This window comes from Uloborus diversus, chromosome 7 (assembly GCF_026930045.1).
Source record: "Uloborus diversus isolate 005 chromosome 7, Udiv.v.3.1, whole genome shotgun sequence".
NCBI classification, from domain to species: Eukaryota; Metazoa; Arthropoda; class Arachnida; order Araneae; family Uloboridae; genus Uloborus; species Uloborus diversus.
In genome coordinates this window covers 36,959,587-36,978,398 of record NC_072737.1, presented here as the reverse complement: position 1 = coordinate 36,978,398, position 18,812 = coordinate 36,959,587, and the positions used below count along the sequence as shown (strand labels likewise).

The 18,812-nt window shown below is 31.3% G+C and overlaps 1 protein-coding gene across 2 annotated transcripts in view; it reads left to right on the top strand.

Moving 5' to 3' along the window:
• Window positions 1-14: 14 nt before the first annotated feature.
• Window positions 15-18,812, top strand: part of LOC129227064 (CCR4-NOT transcription complex subunit 4-like) — a 61,593-nt gene continuing 42,795 nt past the window's right edge. For both annotated transcript variants that reach the window (XM_054861709.1, XM_054861708.1), the window contains exons 1-4: window positions 15-170; window positions 7,019-7,087; window positions 9,486-9,554; window positions 15,230-15,295. In XM_054861709.1, coding sequence (XP_054717684.1) covers window positions 90-170; window positions 7,019-7,087; window positions 9,486-9,554; window positions 15,230-15,295 — 285 coding nt within the window. In that variant the 5' untranslated portion in view covers window positions 15-89. The remainder of the gene's footprint in view (window positions 171-7,018; window positions 7,088-9,485; window positions 9,555-15,229; window positions 15,296-18,812) is intronic.

Below are 18,812 nucleotides of genomic sequence, written 5' to 3'. Positions count from 1 at the left end.
AACCATCTGTTTAGTTGAAAAAGTTTCTCGAACGTGTTGAAATACACGACTAGAGTGTTATTTAAGACGTCAAATTATTTACCCTTTTTATGTGTAAATTTGTGAGGAAGGCAGGCAAGCGCGGTAGTTTTAATCATAGAAAAGTGCCAGAGAAATTCATTCACGCAATGGTATGTACTCACTATTATAATTAACTTCTGTTTTGACGGAGTCTAGCCTCATCTCTTAATAGCTTTTCTTGTCAAAAATGCCCGATAAACTTTCAAGTCAAATTTGAGCTTTGAAGTTTGCAATGTGTTTCCTATAACTTACTTACATCAGCTCTTAGATTTTGGTACAAAAAGGCTGCCATTTAAAAGTCTGTATTTATGCATTTAGGAAAAAAGCGTCTTAGGAGATTGAAAACTAGTTTGGTTGTTCTGCCTTTAAAAAGCTTTGGGATTGTTGTGTATAGCTTGTTTGAGGTTAAAAATGTATTCTTCATTGATAAAGCAAATCTATGAGACAAATCTGACTTGGGGTATTTAATTTTGGTCCGCTTCACTTCTTTGTTGTCTAACGTCACATACTCACTTTACGTCATACTTGACAGAAAAATTAAGTATTAGATTTCAACTCTTGCAATTCGTATTGAAGAATAAGTTTCTTACGTGATCAATAGTTGTTCTTTATGCTTTGATTTTGCTTTTGTTGTTTCTTAACACAAATTGAATCAGAGCGATATTTGTGACATATTTATTTTAATTTTATTTTTGATTGCACTCTTTATAAAGCAAAGTAATTATATTCTTGTACGCATTTTAACGCCTGTGACAAAAAATCGACGCGTCTAGAATGAAATTAAATGGCATTGTTTTATTTTAGGAGCCAAAACAAAAAGGGTAAAAAAAGATTAGACTGGCCTTACTTTTTGAAAAGCATATTTCAAATAGCCTTTTTCAAGTTTCATTTTTAGAGTTCATTCTTTGAAAAACATTGATTAATCCTTTGATTTAGTGGCCAGAAAAACTTGAAGTAAAATTAGACTATGAAAGTTCTTTATAATGGACTTTAAATTTTGAAGATTCTGATTGCTGAGTTAGTAGAAGTTGAGTAAATTCAAATGAACAACAATATTCATGTGCAAAATCATTGGGTGCTTTCTTTAATTTATCAAATATCAAAAGTGACAAGTATTTGAACACAAGTGTTGAGTTTCTTTGTCACCCCCCCCCCCCCGAGCGAAACATTTCGAATTTTTCCAGGGGAGGGGGAGAGGCAAAGGGTTTTTATTGAATACAAATTTTGTTAATGAACAACAGAAACTTTGCCCACTAAAATAAAAACCTATTTTTTTTTTCAAAATCAGGGGCAATAGACCTCCTTTAAACAACAGGCCTGTGTTTTTCCTAATTCAGCGAATATGGGATAGCCACCTTAGAAATTGTCAGGTTTTGTACAGAAATGAATTTTGCCTGGTGCAATCTAGCCCATTTAGATTCTTAAAACTACAAAATACAAAGCAAGCAGTCAAACAATAACCTTTGCTCTTCATACTCCCATTAAATAAATGTATAAACTAGTTTTGTATTATTTAGGGTTAACAATTATAGTAAGCGAATACGGAAACTGCAGTTTCGCATAATTTTGGCTCATCAGTCTGGAACAGTTGCGGATTTAGTATTTATTTGTAAGTAGTTAAATTTCTATTTAAAAGATGGTTCTTTTCTAATATTAATATCATTTTTAGCGGTTTCTGCTTGCTCTGTATGAGTTTCTGTTTGCGTTTTGTTAACCCATTGATTTGAAATTTATGATAATGAACTTGATCTAAATTTGATCTTTTTTACTTTTATTATTTTTCTCTTCTAGGCTCCTTATAATTACATACATATCTGATATTGTTAGTTCTCCAGTTCACTATGCTTTTCCTTCATTTGCAAAGCTCTATATAGTTGCTAAATATTATCTAGTCAAGTATACAGTTAAATAGCAAGGCAGTACAGCAAACTTATAACAACAACAAATTACGATTTGTTATACTTAAAAGGTTTTTCTCGATTCAGTACAATTGAGACAAATGAAATTTGAGTATTTAGGCAGTTGAAGTTTGGAATACATTGTTCGTAGTGTAAATACATTTGTATAATTATATTTGAAATGGTACTTACATATTAACACCTCCACAGTAGAAATTGCACTAATGTACTAATAAAGAGCAATCATTTGACACATTTGTTGTTTGCATGCACACATAGTTATTTTTTTGATTCCTTGTTGCCTTGTTTTGGCAACATGGAAAAACTACAAAATCTAGCTGCGGCAGCGTTAATGTGTCAAGACCATTGAAACTAACTTTTACAAAAACGTAAAGTAATGATTAATGAAGTGGAAGAAGCACATTACTAAACCTTTACAACTTATGAATAATTAAACATAGTTCAAAAAGAACTAAATCAAAATTAATCATTGGACTTGGAAGTTTAAAAATCCTTTAGTAGTTACGGAAAAGACTAAAATACCAGAAAATCACTTGAATAAAATGTAATTTAATGTTATTTTAACTAGCAACACTGAGTTTGTATATGTATAAGGTAAATGCAAGATTCTTTATATATGGTATAACATGTTAACCATGATTATTAGTTATAAAATCATATGTCAATCAAAGAAATTAATTATCCATGTGTGTAGAATAAGATGTAAAATGGAAATGCACTTGCAATTCCCAAAATAGAGAAACAATTTCTGTTTTAATTGGCTTTCATTTCAAATATTATGCAGTAAACTTCCGATTATCTGCAGCCCTTCACATTTTCGAAAAAAAAATTCCCCTTCCCCTCAATGACATCAAACTTTTAGAGATCACAGCAACCTGACTAGTTCAAACCTGGTTTTTAGACCTACACTAAGGTGCGTAAATGGGCAACCAAGATATTTTTTGAAAAAATCCCCTGCCTTAATGCATTTTTGGTGTAACCTAGCTTGATCTGTCGCAGTTAATCTGCTTGCACGATTTGCTTACATATGTGTGTAATCCAGGGTTGGCAGGTTTCTGCCAAGGCGGTAAAAACCACTGGTAGAAACCGGTTAAAACCGGCATGGCAAAAACCCCTTTCTGCCACATTTATGGCAGAAACTGGCAGAAACTCAAAAAATGACATAAATGCAATTCCTGACATACAATAGAAAATGTATAAGAAAAATAATTAAATATTAACCCAAATACAATTTATTTACAACACTATCACCATTCAAAATCAAATTTTACATTGTTTTCACACTGCAGCAGCCTGTAACAAAATACAAGTTTTGACGCTGTTTCTAACCTAAACAATTTCTTAATTTGTTGTGCACAAAGGAGAAATTTGAGAAGATTCTTTCAATCCCATCAAAACATCGATGTTAGAAATTAAAACATTGATCTTTTTATCAATGTATAACATACATTTTTGAATATACTACACTAATTTAAGCAATACAAAAGAATACGTATCCGACGAATATATTGAAAATACTGAACCTCAAATCATAAATATAATTTAATAAGAATAATTTCGCAACAGCTTGGTATTATAGTTGGGCAAAAATTGATAATAAGACAAGCACCGGTTAATACAACCTAGTTATAGTAATAAGGAAATATTTTCAAACTGAATTAAACTAAAAATAAATTTACATCAAAAAAGAATCTAAGAAAAAATGCATCATGCACTTACCGTCAGTTGAATGATGAGAAAAAGTTGTGTAAATTATTTTAAAAATACAAAATTAACTCTAACAATAATTTTTAAGAGTAAGAAATATGTGTTGTACTGTTAGTTAATAATTAAACACAAATTTAAGGTAATAGACGGACGACTTGTTGGAGGAAATTGATAAGTAAGCCCGAATATTGGTGTTGACAGTTTGGAGAAAAAGAAGTTTCCTTACTTTGTCCCCCCAGAAGGGCATTTCTCTTTTCGCAGACTATCCCACCAGTCTGAGAAACATCTCTTTCGATGGAACAGAAGTTTCCATCACTATCGAATGCGTATAGGATTTTCCTTTAGTTTAAGAACTGGAGCCTTGAAATAGATTGCAAGTTCTGGCACCAGACTACCAGTGTCAGGTTCTTCCAATAGCTTTGATCGCTTTTTTACTCTCTAGTTAATCTTTTACTATCTTGTAGTCATCTTCAAAAAAATCATCCTCTACGCAGAAAAATTGTTCTTATAAAACGGGTGCAAAAAATTATTTTTTTTTGGCAACTCCATTAGTAAACTTAATTACCTAGCAAGAAGATTGGAGCAAAATTTTATGATAATTTTCAATTAAAATGCAAAAACATCAGCATCGGAAAAACATTGAAACCAAAACATCGATAGTCCAAAAACATTGAAAGTAAAACATCGATGTTAAAAACATCGATGTTTTAACAAAAAAATCGATGTTTCCAAAACATCGACATCCATGTTGCACCCCTAGTTTCAACCAATGAAACTCTTTACATTTATGAGTCAGTGAATCTAACCAATTATATTGTTTCTTACATACAGCAAAGTTGAAGACTGTGTTAGTACTTATATAATTGGATTATTAGCTTTCCATAGAAATCAAAATTGGGGGGGGGGGGGGAGAGAGCTCTTTGGTTCTTTGCGAATAGCTTTATTCAGTTATATTAAGTGTAAAATGACAAGTTTCTGAATTTTAGAATTTAATGAAATAAAAAAAAAATCTGTATTTATTTAAATATTTGATATATCACACTTTATATTAAATGCAAACAAAATAATTATAAACAAACTGAAAAATTTGTTACTTACAACATTACAAGGCTAAAATTTCTAACACATAGCAATTTCAACTACAATAAATTTTACTTTGCTTTAGAAATGTCAGTCTTGTTATTTAACATATTTTTACACTAATTATTAAATAACTATTATATTAAGTTTTTGCAATGACGAAATGAGTTATATATTTTATTTTACTTAATTGCCTGTCATTAAGTAATTACTAGAGCTATTAAAAACGTTTTCTAGTTTTTGCCAGTTTCTACCAGTTTCTGCCGGTTTTTACCGGTTATAACCAGTTTCTGCCACCGGCAGGGCAAAAACCAGTTTCTGCCGGCAAAAAGCCAACCCTGGTGTAATCAGTTTGCAATAATGAACAATCTTTTTTTTAGCTTTAACATGCATTTTTTTAAACTCTGTTATCGTTTTTGCTATAGTTTACATGTGTGCGAGTGTTATTGATCTTTATATGCTATTGCATGCACAAGCGTAGCTTTTAATCAATTAGCAGATTATCCGCAAATTTGTTTATCCGTGGTTAGAGTGCTACCCAATTTCATGGATAATCAGAGTCGACTGTAGGTTACAAATTTTAGTCGAGTACAGAGTGGAAGCCGCTAAATTGGACCACCGGTTAATCGGATCAATGGATTATTAGGACCAAAGTGATCCATTCCCATTGAACCGGAATTAACTGTATTCGATATTCAACCAAATATTTGGTTCGAATTTTGACCCAATATTCAGTAACAGAAAATATCCAACATTGTTTAGCACAAATAAACAAATTACAGTTACAAGTGTTTCGTTGTTTCAAGGAACATGTTCAAAAGTGTGAGCTCCTAGATGTAAAGACACCCAGTAAAAGCCTTCTACTGGGTTATATCTCAAAGCTCACACATTTGAATTGAAAAAGGAATTCCTTGAAACCTCGAAACACGTGTATTCTGTAATCTGTTTTTGTGCTAAACAATGTTGGATATTTTTTGTTATTCCTCGGCACAAAGGTATTTATTGCCCGATGTTCAATGTTTGGTTTTAAGCAAAATATGGTATTCAGTGCATCTGTAGTATTATTTCACTTCAGAAATACCGGTATCATGAATCTGCGAAAGAGATCAGAAAGGGTATACCATATTGCTTTAACAATGAATTCGAAACCTACTTTTCAGTCCAGAGTCCCCCGTACCTACCACTATTTGTGGCTTAACCAGTTGGATGGGACCTTGAAGACGGCTCTGACTTTTTGAACCAGACCAGAAACCGAGCAATCCCTGATCCAGCACCCCAGAGGTATCGTTTCACTTGGAGGACTTTTTGACTACGAACATATTTAACGTCCCCCAGTCACCATTAATGAAGACGGTGGATCTTCGACCAGCGAAGATGGAACCCGGTACCCTCCGGTCATAAGTCCGTCTTACCGATCAGGCTGCCACAGTCCTTTACGAAAGCTACTGCAACTTTATCATTTCTTCAAGTTTAGAAGTTTTAATATGCCACAATGTTTGAAAGCTTTAAAATTTGTGCTTTAGGAGCTGAAATGTTTCTGATAAATATGTTGAAACTGATTAAGTATAAATAGTTTTACTTCATGATTTCAACATGAGTAGTACAGAAGTTCTTTTTATTTAATTTTCAATTGACATTTTCCATGAGCACTAAAAGAGTTTTTTCTAGACATATTATAGCCAAAAAAAAAAAAATCAGCTGAAAAATACATCCCTAAAGCCTGGAATATGTGCACCAGAAAACCATTAAAATATGTGTAATACTAATGACCTCTATTTAACAGTAAGTTAGAGCCCCTATGCCAGGGCTAAGGCAGAATTACATGAAAAATATGAGACAGCCTGATTATCACATCCAGAGATTACAGTTTCATTCATTTTAGAACTCATCAGTCTGGATTAGTGAATAACCAAGCTGGAGTCAAATGTCATCTCATTTAAACTGAGAGTGCTAATAAACTGGTAGTTAAATTAAATTAATCTCCCTAGCTACCTAATAATCAGCGATGTGATAACCAAGCTGTCTGGTATATTACATGTAATGACCTCTTGTTTAACTTATTTTGCTCTGTTTCTCTGAAAGCATTTATAAAGTGATTTCTGTTTTTTTGCTATGTTATATTTTTTTGAAGATAAAAGGTTATATTTTTTTTATTTAAAAGTAAAAACTCATTTTAATCTTCTAACATAATGTTGCATTCATTTTTCAAGAGTAGTGTCCTTTTTATAGTGTTTTATGTTTATTTCTTCTAGAGAGTTAAAAATTCCAAAAATTCTTCAGGGAGTCAAAAGAAATCTGCTTTTACCGAGCATGCTTCAGAGGTAAGCTATTAAAATTCCGTTATTTGGAATGTTAAATGTATGTAAGGATTTTATTTGTTTATGTTAGCATTTTTATTTGTATGACTCTTAAAATTCAGTTTTTAATTTTATTTATTTATTTTTTTTGGGGGGGGGGAGGCGAGAACCAAAAAGACTTTTTTTTTTTTGGTTTCTTCAGAAATTGTCTTTAAATTTAGTTGATTGATAGAATTGTCTTATTTAAAATTTTCAATTAATTTTCACCATCAATAGTGCAGTTAGTATAAATATTTCTGGAAATTTGTTGTGCTTTGCCAAAAAATGCATACAAAGTGGAAGGTTTAAGTCCTTTTGCATCTTTTAAATATTAAAACTGTTGGGAAAGTTGGATCACACTTATGCTACAAGCTAGCTTAAATCTGCTTCTACTCCTTTTGTTTTAACTGTTTATTCTTTTAATCTTGATTTTAATAATTAAATTATGGCGCTTCCTTTTTCGTTGGAAAAAAATTATCAAATGAGCTCTAAATTGTTCAATTATTTCTCTAGAATATTTTTTTTCCCTCATACATAACCAGAACAATTTTTTCTTTTCTTTTAAATGTATTTGTGTCTGTGGTGGGGGGTTGCATATAGGGGCATTTGAAATACACTTCAGTTGAAGCTAATTAATGTTTAAATTATTCTATATCCTTTGATTTAATAGGAAAATTATGCTGAAGAGTAAAAATAGAAGTGATATAAGAGCTGTATTTTTTGAGCCCTAAACTTTCTTACTCTTTTTTTTCAACTCCAATTTTGCACTACTACTCCTACTTGTTTCTTTAAGTGTTCTTATTTGTATAATATAAAGATGGATGACTATCAGTTCATAATATAAGGAAATTAAGGAAAATGATTAATGCTGTTTGAATAGATCTGAAAAGAAGACATTATTTATGTATTTATGTTACATTAAATTTTGCCTGAATATAGGGTAAAATGGAACACATGTTTACAATTTTGTAATTGGGAATTCATTAATGGAATAATGTTGAACTCTGCTGTTAGTTTAAATATTTTAAAGGACAATTGTAAACTATTAGCCGAAAATTTTGGTTTTTGGATAAGTTTAAACTTTGTTTTTTCATCAAGATAACGATAAGAAGCACATGGGTTTCTACTTAGTGCCTGAAAAATTGTTCACAAGATTTGAAAATACCTCCTCAATTGCCAGATACCCAGCACAACACATTTGGACATATCTGGAGGTTAGATTACAAAAATTTAACATTGAAAGCTTAAGCTAACTAAAAACAGTAAAAGTGTTGTTAAACACTTGCTCAGAAATAGCAAAAAAAAAAAAAAATCTCGTGAAATGTATTCCCAGACATTTAAAAGCTCTTGTTGATGTTGAATAATATTCTACTAAATATTAACTTAATGAAAATATTATTTATTAATGTTTTTTTTTTTTTTTTTTGTTAATGTACTAAGACTTTAGTGAGAGAGTTTCTGGTACTTTTTTTAAAATTAATTTCTTAAAAATCAAGTTTTATTATAATATTGATTTTTTCCTGAATTTTTGTTAAAAATAAGTCTTAAATCTTAGAATTAAATACTCAATTTCAATTAGGAAAAAAAATCTAAAGTTCTCGCAAATTAGGATAATTCGGTAGAAAGTTCGCGAAGAATGTTGAATTCGATAAATTCATCTGCCAGGAGCTTGAGATTTACTTTGAACTTAAAGAAATCTGCGGAATTTGTGTAATATCATATCTTGAGATGGAAGATATTTGTAGAAAATCTGTAGATTTTCTGCAGAAATGTCATATTTTAAATCTGAAAAGAATTTTCCAGCATTTTTGGTTCCCCTTTTCCGAAAATTTTCCTAATCATTCTTCATCCACTGCAATTTCCTCCATAAATGTATGTTTTGGAAACATGCCAGCATTGGAATATGTTTATCGTCAAAAATTGCGTGTCTTGGTTGAGATTTCAATCCTTTTGTATCCTGAAAATATTTCAGTTATGCTTAGAGAGCTTTGAAGTGTTTATTACATGCTACCCGAACTTGACTCATTTTATTTAGCAATTTTTTAACATTATTTTAACTGCTTCTTTATGCCGAACCAGAACATCACACAAAAAAAGAAATGATTTGACACCTAGGTTCGGAATTTTAGAAAATTTTGTAATAAATAATAATAAAAAAAGAAAAAATGACCTGTATGGGAAAATGTTGAATTAGGGGATATGTGGAAAAAGTCACATAGGTTGTTTGTGCATACAATGCTTGAAGTACTTGTAGAACAATTTTGGTCAAATAATTTAAGTTGCAGAATATCGTCAAGTGTTCTGCTTTGGGGGTTATAAGTATTGTTATGTTCATTGTTTTGTAAATCAATGTTTTTTAACTATCCTTTTTATTTTTAAACAGTGTCCTTTGTGTCTTGATGCTTTAGAATTGGATGATGCTAATTTCTTCCCATGCCCATGTGGTTATCAGGTGAGGCCTTAGTTATATATTTTATTGTGTACAAAACTTTTCTCACAACACATAAAAGGGTCATCTCACAGTAATTGGCTCCACAAGTTAAATAAAATAATAATAATAATAAATAAACTATAAGTGTAATGTATCATTGTAAAGCTTGAAATCTCTTTTATTAAAGTTAACAAACAGAAAAAATATATTTTGAATGGAATAAAAATTAGAGAATTATATTTGTACTCGTATGAAATAATTTGTTATGTATGGGACATTAAATGTTTAAACAAAAAATAACTCAAAAAATATTTTATTTCAATTCAAAGTGCCTATATTTTACTAAACCTCTATAATAGTATCATTAAGAGAAATAATACGAAAAATATTAAAATAATATTTAGTAATAAATTTTCAATGTTATTTTTCTTTTTGTCCCTTACATAACAATTTTAAGCTTATTTTTAATTTTTTTACCAATAATACTGATGACAACACAACAGTGTTTTGTTTTCCCTTCAACTATTGAGCTAACTTCTTAATTTATTCAATTACAATATTCTAACTGTTTATTTAGAACCAAGAGATGAAAATTTAAATTGTGTTAAGTATGCATTCTTGCCAACTCTACTGTATTTAACGGGAGACTCCAGTTTTTTGCTTCCATCTCCCGATTTCCCGTTTTTTACTATTTTCTCCCGTTTTTCAGTTTTTTCACTCAATCATCAAAAAGTTTCACTTTTCCTCAATAGATGGCGCCCTTTTCTAGTCTACTAATGTCATGGAATGAGACTTTTTCCAACTAATACCTCATTTAGTAAAAAATAATTTTTTGGAAGCCTTCTACATTGCATGTTCAACAAAGCTGGTGCTTTGCCGAAAATTGCAGCAGATTTCAAACTTTTTGCATTTTAAAAATACTTCAATTATTTTGAAAGTTTGAAGTTAGTTTAACATGTGCTACCGTATATCTACTCATTTTATACTTTATTTTCATGAAATATTGATTTTTTTTTTTTCGGATTTTAGTAATTAAATTTTTGTAGTACTTTTTTGGTAGAGACTAGGGAATGTACAAAAGCAATTCATTCCTTATAATTTGGTTTTTCCTTTGCTGTATGTTTTTCTTGCTGCTACCAATTAGCTTACATCTGCAAAAAACCCCATTTAGTATCCATGTTATTTAAAAGCATAATATAATAATTCTATTGTAAAGATATGTCGCTGGTGAATCAGCTATATACCTCTAGTGGAATCTCCTGTTTTTTTTTCTTCGAAGGTTGGCAAGTAATGCGTACGGAACAAAGCCGTTACTTACGGGACAAAAGACAGAATTTTAATTTCAAATTCGGGAAAATATAATTTTGAGATACATTTTGGGATATGGCCGCACCAGCTACAAAAATATGTACAAATGAACAGAAGTGGTTAGCCAGACTAGAGCTATGATTAATTGGAATATAGCATGCTTGAAAAATTGAAAAATAATCTTAAATCAGTTAATTGTCTTCAAAAGTTAGATATGTGTCTGTGATTATTTATTATGGAATAGGTATTTAAATACCTATTGATTAATATTTTTAATTTTAATATAAAGTATATAAGAATAATTATAATTTGGGAATGTTAACAATGGCTCCTACTTCAAAAAAGAGAGCTAGAAAACAGACTGAAAAGAAAAAATGATGTAGATAACTTTTTGTCTATTAAAATCAAAGAAAGGGAAAGAATTAACAAAATACAGAGGGAAGAAAAAGTCTGCTATGACTATAAAAATGGAATTATACCAACAAAGGAAATATGAAACTAAAAGAATAAGAGCACAAAGAGCTATGAAAAAAGAAATTGAATTAAACAATAGATGTCAAAATATGACCATACATGAAGAAAAACCTTCAAATTCTATGATGATGACACCACAAGTTTTAGGTTAAGTTATAAAGGGACCCTAAAATTTAGTCATATTCATTTTAGGTCTGATGGCTGTGGAGCTCAATTCAAAAATAGATATAATATGCAAAATTTAATGCTCCACATGCTTATTGTAGTGTTTGACTGGAACGTTTTTTGGAGCTGCACATGGAATAGGTGCAGTGGACAGTTTAAGGGCAGTGGTAAATAGAAACATTTGACTAGATATTTTACAGAAGTAATATATAATAAATAAAACAATATAATTTTCTGAAGCTGTCAAAAAAGAAACGCACAATATAAATATTAAGGATTGATTTACGTGAAACGTGTGAAATGGCCACCTCAGTATCAGGAGGAATACACATGATTCATTTTGCCCATCCAATAAACTTGGATACTCTTGGCATTTGGATGAATTCTTCTTTTTCCAACAAAAAAAAATCCTGATGAAGAGATCAAAATTTTGTGTCCTATTGAGTCTATACCAGTTGCACAAAGCTTTTCTGTGTTAATTGAAAAGTCAGACTGGGTGTCATTCTTGTGTGATGATGATTGGTGGCCAGGAGTGCTAGAGGATATAGACAATCATTATTTTGTATTTATCCTTCTTGAAACCTGTAGGAGATAAATTTTTCTGGCCGTATGTTCCAGAAAAAGATAGAACCCTTAAAAAAAATATCTTGGCTAAACTCAGCGAATCACCTAGTCCAATTAATAGCCGTGGACATTTTTCACTACCTACAGAAGTCAAAAAAATTAAAAACATTATTAATGTCTTAGGACTAATATAAAAACTTGTTTTAGATCTACACTAATTTATATTTTCTAAATGTTCTGGTTTATTTTTAAATGTTTCATCTTTTTCAAATGTAGACTAGAATTTATTAATTTAAATGGAATAGCAATTAAAATATTAAAAAATATATATATTTATTTTTTTTTACACTAGTTAAATAGTAAATTTATTAAACTCACATGATTTATGCTCATTTTAGATTAAAATTCTTCATGGATTTGAGATCTCAATTCATATGTCCTGTATGTAACAAACAGCCTTATCCCGTATCAAACAAAAATAATTAGCTTTTTTTAATTAATGAGACATTTGTCTGAAATAACTAAAGAGGTAATTGTTAGTTAGGTATATTTCTGTTTTTACTCCATATATTTATTTGTAAAAATATTTGATAAATTCAGGGCAAAATCCAATTGACTAAAGGTACTTTAACAAAATTTTATTATTTTTTTAAAAAATAATAAACAGCTTAAATAAAAAGAAGAAATTCAGTTGAAGTTGTATATAATGCATAAAAAGTACTATTTACATTTTGGTTTGTTTCCCAATGCTAAGAATTAATATTCTAGTCTAGATCTTTAGACAATGATGGTTGTGTGTTATAATTTAGCCAAGAAAGATTTAGGGCCAGGAATGTGCCAATCGCTGATCCTGCGTTGAGCTGCTACAAAAGGCCGCTAAATGTACTTTTCTGCGCCAAATCAAACAAACTTACTCCCTAAATTTTGGTTATGCATTTAATATTGCAGTCGCTTCATTATATTTGGCAGTGTTTTCAGATTAGCATAAAGTTTATCAATTTGGAGCTATTTTTTACAATTTTTTCAGTTAATCCCATTTTTTTACACATTTCAAAATGCGATTGCATCTTCTTTTGCAAAAAACAATCCTTTTAATTTACTATGTGATTCGACCACTTTGACAGCAATGATTTTGTATTGACTATTACTTTCAACCATTATTATATTTTATTTTCGGTAATAGGGGACTTGTAAAGTAGTCTTTTTTGCCACTCCCGCTGGAAAATGTCAATCCAGTTGCATCCACATTGATTTAAGCCAATATCATCTGTAACGAGCTGATGTATGTATGCATCACGTGACTTCCTTTTACACCAATTTAAAGTTATTTCCCCATTATTGGCAATTTTAACGTTATTCAATAGTTAACTCTCTAAATATCATCAACAATGGCCAAATGGAAACCAGATTTTAAAATTAAAAAAAAAAATCGCCAAGTTGGCGACCAAAAGCTTGGCGATATATTGCCAATTGTTTGCATAAATTATAACACCACTTGAGTTTGCATTAAAATTAACTTTGATTTTCCCCAAAAAAGGTGTAAGACCCCCTTTGGAACATCTGAATGCAACCAAAAAGGGAGGTGCACAACTAGACCCCAATAGGGGTCTACGTGCCAAATTTCAACTTTCTAGGACGTACCGTTCTAGAGTTATGCGACATACGTACGAACGTCACGACAAAAGTTGTTGTAATCAACTCGGGGAATGTCAAAATGGATATTTTGGGTGTCTATAGGTTCTTAGGCGCCTATCCGCTTGTGGTCAGTTTGAAAAAAAAAACTCTACATTAATTCGGGAGTGAGCAAAATGGAAATTAAGGCCGAATTTTGAGTGAAATTTTTTTGTGAATACAATACCTCCTTTTTTGTAAAAGAGAATAAAAATTAATATTTTTTACAAGTCTTTATCTTGGGTTTTGAAAAGATTTTAGAAAGTAAAATTAATCTGTAATTTTGATTGAAGATATTTAAGATAGCAATAAAAGGCAAAAATCTGGGGATTCTAATGCTATGATAATGAAAATATCATAGCAAATTCCTTAAATTCAGGCATGTGTGCGATATTTTTAGTCTTGCTTAAAATTTCGGTTCAATGTGCCCCTATTATCAAATAAATAAAATGTAATTTTGTTGTGTTCTTTTTTTTAAACTTTTTTTCATTATTTTGTTTCCACAATTTTCATATTTTTTATCAAGTGTGCTTCAAAATTTTTTCCTTTTCTTATGACATTTCTCAAAATTAATTTTTTTATTGTAATGTCATTATTTGTTTACTATGAAACAGTTAAAAAATAAAAAATTATAGTGCCGTTTCTTGATCTTCAGATTTGTTAATCAAGTAGTTCAGTATAACATATATACCTATGTATAAGAAAAAATAAGTTAATAACTCACACATACCAATAAAAAAAATTTATAGATTAACTAATAGCTCTTTAAAACTGACTTGTAATTTGTTGAGGCAAAGTTTTTTTAATCATTCTTTTTTTTTTTTATTTTTATTATATGAAATTAATTAATGTGTTTTTAAAGCTTTTTTGACTATATTTTTGAGCATTCTGCACAAGTATCTTACCTATAGTTTATATAACTACATAAAGTAAACAAATTTTAAGAAGTGAAGCACTTAACTTAAATGTACCGTATAGCAGTAATGTATTAAGAAGTAAAATAAGCACATAAACTAAATTTAAATCAGAAAAAATAAGAAAAAGTGGGACAGGACAGGACTTGTCAAATAAAATAATCAAAATTGAGATAAAGATAGCTTCCATTATTACTTGGAATTATGGTTTTTTGCACCTTTAATCTCCTATTTTATGTTGCACACATGTTTCTATGTGTGAAATATCCTAGTTGTTCCTAAATGACTCAAAATTTAAGTTTTTACTGATGCAATCTGCTCCAAATTTACAATTTTACTGCTCTAAGCTGTCGAATTTCACGATTTTCCTTTTTCCAAAGCGAGTTTTAGTCCGCACATCCCTGCCTTTTGTTAAAAATCTTAAAATAATTTTACTACATGACTTTCTGTGTAAAAGATCTTTTAAAGTGTTGGCTATTGAATAATATATTAAAGATTGACCACATGCACATTTTCTGTGTGGTTTTAGATAACTATCAACTTTTTGTACTATGTCTGTAATTTCTTGACTAAATTTTTAAACTTCATTTAATGTTTTAGATCTGTCGTTTCTGCTGGCATAGAATAAGGACCAATGAAAATGGGCTTTGTCCTCAGTGTCGCAAAGTAAGCAGAAGACTTAAAACATTTTAAAACAAAATTTGAACTATTGATTCTTGTTTTTGTATTGTTTTAGTAATACTACTCGCCAAGGTGACTTGCGCAAACAGCCTTCGACGGGTTGGTATACAACTTTGCAAGATATCTATAATTTACTATAGTGCATGAAATGTTACAATATGGGATGGGAAATTTCAACAAATTCAACTCGGCATTTGATAGTATCTTCCAAACTCTAACCTTAGAACTATTAGATTTGCACAATTAGCCATGTACAATGTTTCAGGCATCTTTTGAAAAATAAAAAGGGAAAACTGATATTATAACTGATCAACAGAGTGCAGTGTAAGGTCTTATACAATTCATTTTGAAGTTGAATGTACTAAAAAGTAATGTTGTACCAAATATTCAGTTACCATTCAGTATACTGTAGATTCGGTTTGCCTGAAAACTTAAATATTCTGCAACCAAACAGTAAACAAATTCAAATAGTAAACAACTCTTCAAAAAAAAAAAAACTTTCATATATTTTTATACAATGAATGAAAGATACTCATCTAGTACTATTATCGCATTCAAAGCAGCTTTAGTGCAAGAGAAAACACTGGTTTTAAATTTATCGGTTATTATCAGTTGATCGGTTACTGAAGATACGTAGCGAAGTAGCAGAAAATCATATGAATGAGAATCATAATTTGTAAAAATATTGTGAGCAACTTGGGTCTGTATTAACAGTGCTCGATTTCTAAAAATTGAGATACCGGAACTCTGTTAAGGGCGGACACACCGGGGGGTCTGAGGGGTATCCATACCCCCCCCCCCCCAGCTAAAGGGGGGTCCGGGGGCTCTCGGAAAATTTTCAAAATTTCAGTTTAAAATTACGCATTTTTAGGCTGTTTTTACTTCTCAATCAACAATAGTTTAGTGTTCAAAAAGTAAGGCTTGAAACAAATATTTTGACTAATCAAGTAAGAAGAAATTTCAGTCAGCAACATCAACACTTTAACACAGTCAATCAACAAGTCAAACTGCCAACCACGTAAGAAAGGGAGTATTCGGTTAAAAAGAAAGAAATATTTTATTGAACTCAAACTTTTTAATAAACATAATGAAAAGCAGTAAAACAATACAACATAACTGTTTCAAAAATTGTTCTTAAAATATACTCCAAAACTTCATCATGTTTTCTTCGTATTTGCCTTCTCTTGATCTTTCCTTACTCTTGACAGCTAGCGCCGAGTGGTGTCCAGAAACCAGCCAAGAGTTAACATACTTCTCTGGATCAAACAGTCTAAGAGGAGGTCCATTTATTTTCAAAAACATCAGGCCAGAAACCGTTCTTATGTTGAGTGAAGATCGCAGCGGTGTAATTATTAAGTTCATCTGAGAGAATCCTCTTTCACATTCACTTGATGAAATGGCAACCGAGTCAATTGATTGTTTTACAGGATTGAGGCTTTCTGGTAACTCTCTGGAGTAGATATATTCGCGTAAACCTGTAATTAACTGTCTTTCGTTAAGTTTGAACCTGGAAGCAAGTTTCCTCATTTCATTTTCCCCAAAAGTTATTGGGAGTTTCGTCGGCCAGGTTTTGGTATCCATAACTTCAAGAGTTGTAGCTAACTCAACATCTTTGTCATCAAGTAGTCTCGTTTCATAAGAAGTTTTAAGGGCCTCGTAAAATATTTTGGGGTTCAACGGCTGATTGTCTGATCTCCCTTCTTTTGTGTGGAGAGGAACTCCGAAAAAAGACAAGTTGTTTACTGCTTCTTGAGCCATTGTTGAGTAGGACCCTGGAACTGTTTTTCTTTCTTCAAATAAACCAACTGTGATTAGCAATTTTCTGTTCGCATAGTTCAAATCTGCATTACGATGTTGTAAAGCTTCACTTAGTTCTGAAAGTTCTTGCAAAGCATCTGCCATCAATCCCAGGTCTAGAATGAAATTAGTTTCTGTGATTTTGTTAAGAAGTCCGGAAAAAGTACTTTTATCTTTGCTGTCTCTAGATGGGTCATTTGAAGCTTCTTTAAAGTGTTCGACTAATGCTTCATATGACGTCCAAACAGCTGACACAGATCTAAAACTAGATGCCACCCAACGGGTGCTCAAGACTCTTCCAATTTTTAACATTTCTGTATCCAAAAGAGTTGCACAGCTTCGAAGTTCCCTGCTGTTCTTTGGTGAAGCATGATAGACAACATAGAGTTTGTCAATAAAAGATTTAAACCTATTAACTTCTGAAACAGATTTAATAACGTCTGACACTGACAGCTCAAGTCTATGGTTTGCACTGTGCCAAACAATAACAGAAGGAAATTTCTCACGAAATAATGTTGCAACGCCTTTGTGCTTACCGATCATAGTAGCAGCACCATCACAAGTTAAGCTTGTTAAATTATTACTTAAAAATACGTCAGATAGTCCATTAGACCGAAGACAGTTCATCAAAGAGTCAAAAACAGCTCTAGCAGTAACGCCATCTAGTTCTATTAGATCCAAAAAGACGTTAGTGGAGCCACTCATACCGGTTTTAGGCAAAGAACACCGAACGTATACTATTAAACTTGACTTATTACTTAAGGACGTGGATTCATCAATTATCAAACCAAGTTTTGTATCATTCTTAATGATTTCATCTACAAAGGTTTTCTTCATTTCCTTACTGATATGCAAAGCAATTTTAGCACAGGCTTTGTCTGAGTGTAAAATGCGACCCATGTTAATCCCATTTAATTCTTGCAAATCAACTTCCGTTTCAAAATTGTTAAAAGACTGATTTTCTTTAACAACCTTGTACGCCGTTCGTAAAATTTTCCCCGTTATTTCTTTTTCATGAGAGTTCTGTCTCAAAATAGTTTTCTCCAGTTTTCCGTCTTTACTTTCGATTAGGATTTCAGCAGCTGCCTTATGACCAGCACTCTCTTTGTGGTCAAAAATCTTTTTCCTTAAAGACGTTTGCTTTTTCTGTTTAGTGTCACCATAACTGTCTATTTCAACATTTGCCCATTCTTTTGAAATTTTCATACCTGTTTTTTTCTTAACAGATAAGATCCCTACTTCTTTACAAGTACTGCATCCTAACTTTCCATTTTTAATTAACAACCAGTCATATTTTTCGCAAAAATCAGTTTTTTGAAAATTAGTCCAACAATCTGGCAAGGCATTGTCGTTACACTCAACCTTTTGTCCTTGTTCTTTAGAGTGATGTTCGTCAGAATCTGAACTGGTTACCTTTTCAGTGCTAGTTGACAGTTGTAAGGTCGTTGAAGATGGTTGCGTGAGGTTGTCTTCACAATCAATGGTTCGCTTAAGTCTCTTAGTATCACCCGAGGGTAAAAAAAAATCGGTTAACTTTTTGTTCATCTTATTTCACAACAATCACACTCGCATACATTGATAAACTTCAACACAACTAACCTAAGTAACGTAACAGAGATAAATAAAAGACGACCGTGTGTGCAAGTGGGTAGCGCGTAGTAGAGTACAGTACAGGACAACACGGACTCCTGACTACGGGACTACG